Source organism: Ictalurus furcatus, chromosome 20, assembly GCF_023375685.1.
Source record: "Ictalurus furcatus strain D&B chromosome 20, Billie_1.0, whole genome shotgun sequence".
NCBI lineage: Eukaryota > Metazoa > Chordata > Actinopteri > Siluriformes > Ictaluridae > Ictalurus > Ictalurus furcatus.
This window is the reverse complement of record NC_071274.1, coordinates 6,215,272-6,228,129: the sequence shown is the minus strand read 5'-3', so window position 1 is coordinate 6,228,129 and position 12,858 is coordinate 6,215,272. Positions and strand designations below refer to the sequence as shown.

Here is a 12,858-nt window from a genome sequence, read left to right as displayed (position 1 = left end):
AATACAGTGCATAGTATTTACAGATACTTGCTTATATCTAAAATCTGTGTAGTAGCCCATCTGACAGCAACAACCATGTCACAGTTAAAGTCACCGATATCACCTTTGTTTCCCCATCCTGATGTTTCATTTGAATATTAACTGAAGCTCTTGACCTGTATCTACATGATTTTATGCATTGCTCTGCTTCCACCTGATTGGCCCTTTGGATAATTACATGAAAGAGTAAATGTATAGGTTACTAATAAAGTGGACAGCAAGTGTATATTTGAATTACAACATGAAATACTGAATAAAAAATATAGTTTTCTTTGCACAGGGTGAAAATGGTGGAAAGTTCCTAATTTTGACAACTTTTAACACTTATAAACGCACATATATCCATCCATCCATCCATCTTCAATACCGCTTATCCTTTTTTTCAGGGTCATGGGGAACCTGGAGCCTATCCCAGGAAGCATCGGGCACAAGGCGGGGTACACCCTGGACAGGGACGCACATATATGTAGCAGTATAATCTATTTACTGTTACATATCGTTTATTATGTTCTGCATTAACATACACTAGTAATAACCTGAGAACAAACATGCTCAATATGCCACGGGACGAACCATTTATGCACAAAAGGGGCTTTTGGAGTATGTAATCCAATTCCACTAGGGGGCGCCAAGTATCCATTAATTTATATAATATCAACATGAGGAAGAAGAAGAAGAAGAAGAAGCAGAAGCCATTATTTGTCACATATACATTACAGCACAGTGAAATTCTTTTCTTCTCATATTTCTGCTTGTTAGAAGTGTACTTTAATTATTTATTACATATTACCACAATACTGTAAGCAGTGTGCTTTTAATGAAAGCATATATCATTCGTGCATATGCATTGTAGCAGTGAGCAAAATCACAAATGCATAGACAAGCCTATTCATTTTAAAACACACATTGACATCATTACATCATACCTTTAGATCAAGGTTTCCCAAACTTTTTGTAATTAGAGGCCTTAATTAGACTTAATTAAGACGTTTTAATTAGATGGCATACTATAATAACTAATTAATACCAATAATACTAGTGCTAGTTCCTGACAGCAATCTCCAGGTTCTGCATCTTAGATGACACCTTGATTTCCATGTTCAAAGAACAACCTGCATAAAATGCAAGCACGCTCCTATATGACATAAAAGACTTTTATTTTTAGAACCTAATGTTTTGTCAGAATTCACAATGAGTCATTACTCAGTGTATAGTCAGAGGAAAGTGAAACTGGACTGCCACACTGAGTTGACTGTTGCAGTTTTGCATATGCAAGGCGCTCTGGGAAAACCCTTGGGATGTTGCTACAGGTGAGTCCTGGAAAACAGCCAAAAAAATTTACTGAAAATCAGAAGTTTTCCTGTTAATAATATTCTTAAATGCATCATGTAAGGACATGTTATAGCAAAATGGACATAATTCTATTTTAGCCCTAAAGTGTTAAAATGTTTAAATTACCTAATAAAAACACATTAATAAAAAAGGAATTTAGTCAACAGGAAATAAAAGGCAATTTTTTCCCCCATGCTAGTGTTAACATGAACAATGATCGGTCTACAATGAGGCTTGTGTTTAAATGTCCTGAGTGATTTATTTTATTTATTTTTTACCTTTGGTGATGAGACAGAGAATCAAAGTGCAGACTCATTTCCTATTGTAAACTGATAATTCATTAAAATTTGGCAATTATGTTATTTTACTGTAAACAGATAGAAGCTTTAAAAGTGATTTTCTCTTTTCTGGTTGAAAACAAAAGATAAACCTATTTCAGTTGAAGAAATCCTGTAATTTTCGTTTAGTTATATATCCAGATCTGACCATGTGGAGTCTGTTGTTACAAGAAACACAGGTACATTCAGCAGCAGTCTTTTCACAGCTGAACAGGCCAGGTCTTTGTGGTGGAACTGCGTCTACCATCATCGCACTTTCAATGTCTCACTTTGGCAGTTTAAAGTGTGGTTAGTTTGACCGACATCAGTGTCGTACAGAGCTTGTTTACCTGTCTGTCCTGTTCTTCTAATGTATGTGTGAGATAGAGATAAAACATTTGGCCTTATTCGTTCTATCATGTCATCACTTTGCTGTGGGCTGTGTACAGAGCAGATGTTTTAGAGTCCGTTATGCTCATTTCCTGGGCGGAGAGCTCTCTGCTGTATTACTGAAGTAACAGGAACAAGAAAAAAGGAAGAGAGAAGATATGAGAGCGAGAGGGATAGCAGTTAGTTAGAGAATCGGAGAGGGACAGCTTTCACAAATCATTCTGTCAACAGATCATTATTTGGTCTGTCATAAAGAGGGGACATCTGAAACAAGAGTGAGCCCTGAGCCTGAAGGAGGTTTAAAGAGTAAGAGAGAACAGAAGAGGAGGTGTGAAGAGTGTCCTCATCAGGGCTTGAAGCATAAAAGTGGACGGGCAGAGAAGGAGGAGAAGAAAAGGAGGAAAAGGGGGAGAGGGAGTGGGAGTGCAACCTGATCCCAGGACTTACACACTGCCGGCAGTGAGAACGCTCGAACTTCAACTACTGGTGTTGCTACTACTGGTGTTGCTGTTTTCATCCAATGTTCATTGTTCTGGGCTGTTTTTCACTTTCGCTTCCAATTCTATTGACCTTCAAAACCTATTTCTCCAAAGACAATTTGTTTGACTTGTTCATCACTGAGCAGAGAAACTACAAGGTATTTTCCAAAAGAATTTATTTACCTTTGGATTTCCTCACTGCTCAGGTGTGTGTTTGTGTGTGTGTGAGTGTGTGTGAAACGTGTGTGAAACAACGTGTGTTGCTGGAGACAAGTATGCAGTAGCGTAGTTACAATGAATGACAACTTGTTCAGCAGGTCCTGAATTTATAATCAAGGTACTAAATAACACGTTCTGAACCATGCACTTTAGGTTCTGATGTCTATCTCATTCTGTTGAGTCTCGCATGTTGATCTTACTCTCAAGTTTCACATGCTTAACATTACAGTGATAGGATTACTCACTGTGGCGACTCAGCATTTTTGTTTGTCTTCTCTTTTTTCTTTTCTATTGCTGTCTGAATTGTCTGCAGGCTGTATCAGAGCCATTGGGGGAATCTGTCTAGGAAGCAAGGGGTCATCAGATCAAGAGTTTGACTGTAGGACCAATAAACGAGGGATGTTTTGAGAGGCTTGCTGACAACAACCTGTCAAGCTGTGAAAAAACAAACAAACAAAAAAACAACAGAACCAATTAAGAAGCATCTAAGAAGCACTAACTAGCACACAGACTTGTCATTGTGTCCATGCAGCAGCCTTTCTCCTGAAAGCAAGAGGTCTCCAGGACAGGGAGAGAAAGACGGGGATTTCAGCCAGACCTGCCGTCTTGAACAAGTACTCCTGTGTGCGTTTGCCAGCACTGAAACCTGTAACTTAGAGAAATACAGAAAGCTACCCAGCTAAGCTCGTGTTTTGACCAAATGCTTATGTATTCAGTGTTTATTTGTGTACGAATGTGGCCCTGACATCACATGCGCTCAGACCTTGGGGAGCATTGCCTAGTGTCCACCCTCTGAGTAAGTGTGTGTGGGAGAGACAGCGCGAACAAGAGTGAGACAGATTGGCTCATTTGGCAGGACCTGAAGTGCGAGGGCTAGTCACACACAAGCTCTCCACCTTTGAATGTGTACTGTCTGGGTTCAGGAGACAAACAAACTCTGTGTATACTGGGATTCCCCTCCATTAATACACACCAGCATTTATTGACTCCAATTTTACAGGTGCTTTCCATGACCAGCATCATTGTCATCATCATCAACAGCATCAGGAAACATCCCAGCACCTCCAAGCCAATTAGCTACTGATCGTTCCATCTCAGTCACACCTGACATCAACCTTTACCTGTTGCTTTTCAACTGAGCTGGGTACACTTCAGCACTAGAACTCCATCACCATGAGGCAACTTTGTTTGGCATTAGCCATTGTTTGCTTGGCATCTGTAGCTGGTGCCATGTCCACCTGCAAGACTCTGGACCTAGAGGTGGCGAAGAGGAAGCGAATCGAGGCCATTCGTGGGCAGATCCTTAGTAAGCTGCGCATGGCCATGGAGCCCGAGTCTGAAGAGGATGACCAAGAACAGAGCATCCCAGACAATATCATCTCACTCTACAACAGCACAGTGGAGACCACCACAGACCAGGAGAGCAAGCTAGTTCCTGCCTCACAGTACCAGGAAGAAGAGGAGTACTTTGGCAAAGAGATGCACAAATTCGACATGACTCACTGTAAGTACCTGAAATTTTGAGTTGAAGCAAATTGAAAAGAATTGATCTGCTGATTCCCCTTAGTGCTTATTTATAGCTAGCGGTAGGAAGTGTCCATTCATATATCCACACAAGTAGTCCTTAACGAGCACAGTATGAGGAAGTTGTCAAATGATGTGCACTAGAAATGCTCATTGAACGAAAAATTGGGGAAAGGGCAGTATTTGTCTGAGTGTTAGAAGGGTAGCTAGGACATCTCAGAACACAATCACACAATTAGGAAAAGCTACTTAAGTAAAAGTAAGCATAGCTGCCTGAGGCATCCTCCATGTCTTCCCTCCATGACTTCCATGATTATTAGTGGTTGGCACCAGTTCCACTGTTGCCACTCGTATTTTCAATGTGATTGGAAATGATCGATATGCAGAGTAAACAGTCCAATAACAGTCAGTGGAGTCAAAACAAGTGGGGAAAAAAATTAACAAACTAAAATCAAGTAGCGAGCACACTTGAAGGAAAAACAGCAGGGTAATAGTACTGTTACAGGACTTAAAGCATACTCAAGTAAAAGTAAAACTACAACCATTTTAAACTACCTCATAAAGTACAATTCCTGAGAAAAGTAATGAGAGTAATTGTAATTTATTACTTGGCATGTCTACTTTTCTCAGTTAACCCACACTTGAGTTGAACAAATGCCTTATTAGGAACTGATCTATGCTTTACCTAGTGAAAGAGGAAGTTCTTGCATGGCAAAAAATTTGTTAATTTTCACACCAAAAGAAGGCCTAGCCCAGCTGAGCAAATATACTGCTATACAGTTTCAGGAGATAAGCATGATATGCCAGAGTAATCCCATTTAGAGCTGTAAATGTAATAAACAGGGCTTTGATGACTTGAATATGGATATAAATAGGCTGACACTCTGAACTAGCTGTTTAAAGATACAGCATTGCTGCCATTAAGCAAAACATTGCAGTAATTAAATATACAGGTTATTAAGGCATGCATTACTTTAGCATATGTTTTAATTTTTAATTATTTTGGCTATGTTTCTGAAATGATAATACACAGCGAGGTTGTAGTGAGGTTACTTACTGTACATGATCATCAAATTATTAACCGGCATCTAGGGTTCTTAACTATAATTTATGATCACACAGAATCTCCATGAAGCATTAGTGTAAAATTAGCAAACTTACATAATGTGGGTTTCTATTTTATCAGAATTTAAGAGAACAAATTTCAGTTTATCTAAGCTGTTTAATATCTTTGGAGTAGTCTTCCATTTTTACATACTATTACCATTCAAATGGCTGGATATAAATATTTCAAATGTTCCTAAGATAGAACCTTGTGGGACACCATATGGCACTGTTTTTTTGTTTTGTTTGTTTGTTTGTTTGTTTGTTTGTTTGTTTTAGCTTGGAGGAATCTGCGTTTCCTACGTTTTCTAGTCAAATACTAGGGTCAAAATATACTTACTAATTTGCAAATATACTCAGTAGTCTGAAACCAAAACAACCGTTTGGCTGCAACTGAAATCAGCCAAACAGGTGCTACATTTTACGTTCACTGTGTTCGTTCATTCATCTTCAGTAACTGCTGTAGTCCTGGTCAGGGTTATTATATATTTCTGCATATTTTGGATATAAAGTCAGCTAAGTTGATTACAACCCCAATTCCAAAAAAGTTGGGACACTGTGTAAAATGTAAATAAAAACAGAATGCAACGATTAGCAAATCTTATAAACCCAAATGTTATTCACAATAAAGCATAGACAACATATCAAATGTTTAAACTGAGGAAATGTACAATTTTAAGGAAAAAATTAGCTATTTTTGAATTTGATAGCTGCAACACGTCTCAAAAAAATTGGGACAGAGGCAACAAAAGGCTGGAAAAGTAAGTGTTACTAAAAAGAAACAGCCGGAGGTTAATTGGCAACAGATCAGTAACATGATTGGGTTGCCAATTAACTTCCAGCTTTTTCTTTTTGTGAGATTTGCAAATCATTGCATTCTGTTTTTATTTACATTTTATACAGCGTCCAAACTTTTTTGGAATTGGGGTTGTAGAAAATACTGCAGGGTGAGTACAAACAAAAATAGTGTCTGGATGGGATTGGCCATACTTAATGTGGGAGAGGACAAGGTTGGTCAAGGTTTCAGGAGGGGCTAGTCAGAATTCCTTTGGCAATGGGCGGGAACTGTATTTAAAGAACAGTTCTGCGCGCACCTCTACTGATTGCTAATGCTAACGCTAATACAAGTTTTTACTCCTAACCAAACCAATAATCAGGGGAGAAAAATATTTCAGTAATTGTACTTTGTTACTATAGTTAAGTTTTATTTTGGGTGGTTTTTATATTTGACTCGAGTGTTATGGAATACGTGTACTCTTTCTATAACACTTCCAAGAAAAAAGGATTTCGACACATTGTCTATACTTTCACTTAAGTATAATTTCTCAGTACTTTTTCGACCCCCTGCGATTACATCTGTCTGTTACATCTGTATCTGTCTCTGTGATGTGCATGAAGGATTTCATTTTGGATGGTAAAATAATATTCATAAAGCCCTTAGTAAAACATAAAATCTTCCCACGTCTCGTGATGGTTTATTGGTTCAGTTCAATGCTGTGGAAGTCTAGTTTAGTTCTAAATAAATATTGCTGGATCCCTAAACCCACATTGACTCCAACATGATACAATATTTAGAGAAGGGACTTCTTCTTATATAAAAGGCATAATAATAGGGCACCTAAGATGGAATCTTGAAGAGTTTCTGCAGATTTTTTTTCTCATCCAGTATTACTACATACCATTCATCTAGGTCAAAAAATATTTGCTGTTATTTGCTTACAGCATTGGAGACATATAGTAATTCAAATGTTTTAGTCATCAAGGCACAGCAACAACTAAATGAAACAGCAGTAAGGACAATTTAGAAAATGAATCCTCTGGTGTGTGAGTAGTATGTAATGGTTTTTTTTTTATTCTCAGTTTTTTTTAGATTTTAAATAATGCTTTATTGAAAATCAGCTGAGTTGGATTTACATAGGACCCTACAGTACAATACATCCTTGATTAAATATTCATTGATATTTTGTTACATACTGTATGGTCTAGTGTAAATATAATGTATATCCTACATTCTTACAAATGCAAAAAATATATAAAAAATGTTTACAATATATTATGATAAAGCCAAAATGTATATAATGTATATACTATGAAAATGCGAAAACTCCAAAGGCAACACGAGTGACTTAAAACTGCCATGTCATTCTACATACATGACAAGATACAATACACTCACAGATAGAGGTCAAAAGCTTCAGTTAATGATCACACGCACTTTTGAAGACGGAAAAATGTTGGGTTTTTTGGTGAGCCTGTACCCACTGTAGCCTCAAATTCCTGTTCTTGGCTGACAGGAGAGGAACCCAATGTGGTTTTCGGCTATTGTAGCAAATGGTCATCAAGGTTTGATGTGTTGTGCATTCTGAGATGCTTTTTGGCTCACCACGGTTGGAAAGAGTGCTGATTTGATTTACTGTAGCCTTCCTGTCAACTGGAACCAATCTGGCCATTCTCTTCTGACCTCTCTTATCAGGAAGGTGTTTCCATCCGGCAAAACAATCACTCACACACACGCACACACACACAAACACACACACACACACACACACACACACACACACACACACACACACACAAAGAAAAGTGTGTTTACAGTGCAGTTCTTGTCTATACTTTTAGGTTTATTTACATGAAAAGTGAAAGATATCAGGTTATGTCTGTACATGAATACGATGCCATGAACAACCAGATTATTGGGTTAAAATGCCATTTAGGTGTCTTTACAGGATACTTCTAATTTGGATCGCAGCTTTAATCCGATTTAAGATATCATAGTATGTTGGGTACATGACCACTTCAGTAATGTGGTAAGCGCCCAAATCAGATAAAGATCGGATTATCGGTGTGCGTGTAAACACGCAGAGAAACACATCTTGTTTTGACCTCATGGTAAAGTCAATTCTGCTGTAAGTTGTTTAGTTGTTAATATGCCATAATAATAAAAACAAATCTTAAATAGCTTGATTGCATGCATCACATCCAAGATAATGTGTAGTATATCATGAGTCTTTCTTCATCTTCTTCTTTAATATCTGCAGGCAGATGTGTAAGATTAGAACATCAGACCATAGTTAGCACTGGGTTTCTTTTTTCTTTTTTTCATGCATGATACCCTAAGAGTATCCATGTCATTGCTGTATTGTTTGTGTTGTTGCTCCCATGTGTCAGATTGCTAATCAGGCTATGTTTAAACAGGTTCAACAGGCTTTTAGCACTGGCTAACATGTCGAAAAAAAAACATCTAAACATTAGCCTACTTTGGGCATCTGTTTGTTTAATAGCTTTGGCGGTCCGCATTTGATTTTTTTTTTCTTCTGGGCACTGCAGGCTGCCCTTCTAACTCATGAACCTGCTGTTAGCAATTTAGGTCCATCTGTTGATGGGTAAATAGTCAGTTTTTGAAGCTTGCCACCCGCCTTCTTTTTATCACCGCTCCACGATTCCACTTTAACCACTTCAAACGAAGGTGACATTAACATGAAGCCCTTGATCACAGATGTACATTGGCGAACAAAGGCATGGGAGACAGGGGGATTAGTTCGGGCCTGAACCATTGGCACAGAGGAAAACAGAGGTAATAATTGTTTTGAGAAGATGGAGTGGACATGCAAGATTCCCTCTGCCCTCTTTTTGGTCTCAACTTTTTTTTTTCTTTGGTCCCCTGAGAGAGGGGGCTTCCTGTAATTTGATCACTGGCCACCTTGGGATCTCGATCTCTCTCTCCTTCTCTCTCTCTCTCTCTCGCTCTCTCTCTCTCTCGCTCTGTGTGTGTGTGTGTGTGTGTGTGTGTGTGTGTGTGTATGTGTGTTTGTGGCAGAGCTGTTTGCCAGGAAGGAAGGTTGGTGGTGCATGCTGTGTGAGTCAGATTTAAACAGTCCCAGTGGGTGCAATGAATTTCCTGCTGACAAGCACTCTCGGGGACAAAACTATCATCTAGCCACTCTAGTTGTTCTTTCTCTGTAGGTTTATATAAGTGTGAGTGTGCTTGGGTTGATCTGTGGACAAGTGTGTGTGCCCGCACATGTTTGTGTGTGTGTGTGTGTGTGTGCCCGCGTGTCATGGAGTGCTTTAAATTTTGTGCATGATGTGAAAGACTCAGACTCTTGAACCTCTTTATTGAATTAAAGTCATATGAATCTTCACACACAGCTATTACCAAATATGTGTATGATCGCTCGCTCTCTGTCTCTCTCTCTCTCTCTCTCTCTCTCTCTCTCTCTCTCTCTCTCTCTCTCTCTCACTCTTTCTAACTACCCTGTACAGGAATTTATTGATGCACACACATGAGAATCTCTGACTGCCAAAGCTAAGTTTAGCAGAATTGTTTTAGCCAGAAACGTTCCAGCACTTCCCTAGTATTCACCAGAGGAATAAACATGCTCCCTTAATAGCCACTTTCACTCCCAAATGCATTTTCATCATTTCTGCTCATTAAATGCAAAACACCCTCCTGCAGACCTGATTTACTGACCGCTGTCTCCTGAAAGGTTACATTCTTAAATGTAAGGCAATTTATAATAGATTCTGTTGAAGACCCGTATATAGCATATTCTCCTTCAGCCTCTCAATTTGCACTCTACTTTCGCAATGTCTTGATATCAGCACACCAGCAAAAGACGAAGAGAAGAATTCATCTTCTCAGCAATCCTATAACCTTCACTAACAGCATATTAAAAACCACTGTTAAAACCACTTCCATTCTGCTGTTGATAAGGCAGATTTTTATTTTTGTACAGTTTCCCAGAATGTGAAGTGGCTTATTTAGTACACTCGATCCAAGCTAGTGCCGTTTAACAGACTTTAAGAGTGGCCTGGTGCTGCATATGTGTAAGAAAGACCTCCTTAAAGGACAATACACAAAAATAGCGATTAGATTCCCTTACCACAGTTGCAATGATGGCTGGTCATAATATTAGATAGGAGCCTAGAATGACACGCTTTTATGTTTTAACATTTTTTAAAAGTGTTTCAAGTACATAATGCCCAACTGGCTTCCTCTATTACCAAAGATGGTAAAGTTGTAATTCATTCATTCAAACCAAAACCACTACATTTTCAGTTCTGTCACCAGTCCTTTCATGTAATTTGTACCTTAATTGGACAATGAAATGAGCACTTAGTCTATATACTTGTAATTTCTCCTCCAGAGGCATTTTGGAAGGAGGAAAGGACGTTAGACTAAATAATCCACCTCGTTCACATTTCTTACACTTGCGACTGTATTTCACATGTGCCTTCCCAAGCACAGCTGATGACGTGATGAATTTATCATCAGTGTCAGCAATGTGGGATGAAAAATATCAGTCGAAAAAGGATATTAAATCTTCAAGGGCGTTTCAGTCTGTGTAATCACCCAACATGATAGGCTGTGTTGGAAAGAAATCAGTCCCAGTGTCACTTCTTCATATATCATCCTGTTTATGTTTCTTACCATTAGTGGTGCTGTTGCACTTGGTTTCACCAAAATACAAAATAATCTGCCTTAAAGCATCAAACCTTATATCATCTTTTTTTTTCTTTTATCTTCCTTATGCCTGTTAACCTATTTATACAAGCTGCCCCTGCCTAATTGTAGTTGATTGGCCAAGACATGTTTGGTGTCCAAGGCTGATTCTTTGGTTTTGCACTGCAGTTATATATCTGCCTCACACTCACTGCTATATATCTGCCTCACACCTCATGAGTTGGTTTTGGACACGCTGTAGTATCACTTACTGTACTGTCCTTTATAAACATGAACAAAACCTCACTGTGTAACTGAATGTTGTGGCGGCCATCTTGGGGAACTTTAGCGCAATATGTAACGTGATGTTGATGATAATACTGTTATACTTTTAACTTAAATTTGCAAACATGGCCACAAAAATGGTTTTCAAAGGATATTAAATATCTTACTAATGCGCTTAAAGCAAGCAAACATGTTTTGCTTATTTGGGGCTGAAATAGTGCACGTTTGATTTTCCTCAAACTGTTCCTTTAAGTGGTTATAGTATGCTTGCTTTAGCCTCCACACATGCCAATGGTCTTAGTATTAAATGCCTATCTGTATAAAAATAGAAGTCAGATTTTGGTATGTTGAAGGGGAGAATGCCACGTGTGTCGGGAATACCATTCCAGAAATGGCATGAAAATGGCCTATGGATATAGCTTTGGAATAAAATGTATATATTTGAATCTATCTATTGATATAAGCAGTTTTATATGGACTAGACCTGAACAAGAGTTTGGCAGGATTGCAAACGAGTGTAAGCCAGTGATCACGTTAACTCAACCCTTAACGTCAAGCAAAGATCAAGTAAAGGAAACTATTTAGAGCGAGGCCGTTCAGATGTCCTTCACATCTCCTCTCTGATTTTTTTTTTTCCATATCATGTCATTACCGCCGAGAGATTTCGCTGAGCACAGCAAGGGTGTGAGAGCCACCAAGGAGCAATTGAGTTCACAGGAAAGAGAGAGACAGATGGATGGATGAATGGATGGATAGGAGTAGTGTGCTTTGGAGGCTGGTATTTAAGCTTGCTGGAACGTGGCTGCGCCCGTCGGTAATGATAGGCCTGCCATTGTGCCTGTTAGGACAGCTGTCCTGAGCTTACCTGAACGTGTGCCTACACACACACACACACACACACACACACACACACACACACACACACACAGACATATACAAACTCCCTCCACCTTCCTACCAACAAAGGATCTCTGTCTTCTCTGATTTTTCCACTCCTGCAAATACATACTGCTCTTTCTCAATTTTAATTTGTTTTTTAAATCACCAAATAGTATGGATCAGTGTTTCCCAACCCAGTCCTCAGGGCACCTCATAGCACATGGTCCACATTTTTGCTTTCTCCCAAAACTGAACACACCTGAACCAGGTATTTAGTGGGAGTGAAATAAAAGAGAAGGAAAATGTGACCTGCGGAAACCTGAGGACTTGGTTTGGAAAGTACGGATATTAACTGCGGACGACATTCAAATTTTTATATACAGTATGCCTTATAATGTTTTGGATTCAGTAGGGATTTCGTCAGCCACACATTTCACGGCATCAGTGAGTCACCCTAAAGTGTAGACGCTAAATAATTTCACCAATTACAGAGGATTCCAATAGCGAGAATTGTGCGTGTTGGGGCAATCTTTATGCATAGAGGATGACTGTTGTGTAATTACCGTATTATGAAGGATAAGGGTGTTGTATGTGGCTGGCCGGTTAATGAAATAAATCACAGTGTGCTGAGTGTGAGCAGTAATCACCCACACACACAGCTACTTCTGATACTCTGACATAAGAGTTTATTATTTTGTTCAAGGGAAATTCCCACTGTATTGAGTGTTAAGATATTATTCCGGCTGTGGAGTGACGTGATGAGTCTTAATGGAGAAGAAAATACTTAAGGGGATTTCAGCAAAGTCAAGAGGATGATGGCGAAGAGAGAATGACAGAATGAAACTGA

The 12,858-nt window shown here is 38.9% G+C and overlaps 1 protein-coding gene across 2 annotated transcripts in view; it reads left to right on the top strand.

Annotated features, from left to right (window-relative positions):
* The first annotated feature begins 1,672 nt into the window (after positions 1-1,672).
* Positions 1,673-12,858, top strand: part of tgfb1a (transforming growth factor, beta 1a) — a 31,981-nt gene continuing 20,795 nt past the window's right edge. Inside the window, exons 1-2 of one of the 2 annotated variants that reach the window (XM_053651466.1) lie at positions 1,673-2,715; positions 3,090-4,280. In XM_053651466.1, the coding sequence (XP_053507441.1) occupies positions 3,950-4,280 (331 nt within the window). In that variant the 5' untranslated portion in view covers positions 1,673-2,715; positions 3,090-3,949. Of the gene's footprint in view, positions 2,716-2,751; positions 2,895-3,089; positions 4,281-12,858 lie in introns of those variants that run through there. The other variant, XM_053651467.1, reaches the window with a different exon arrangement.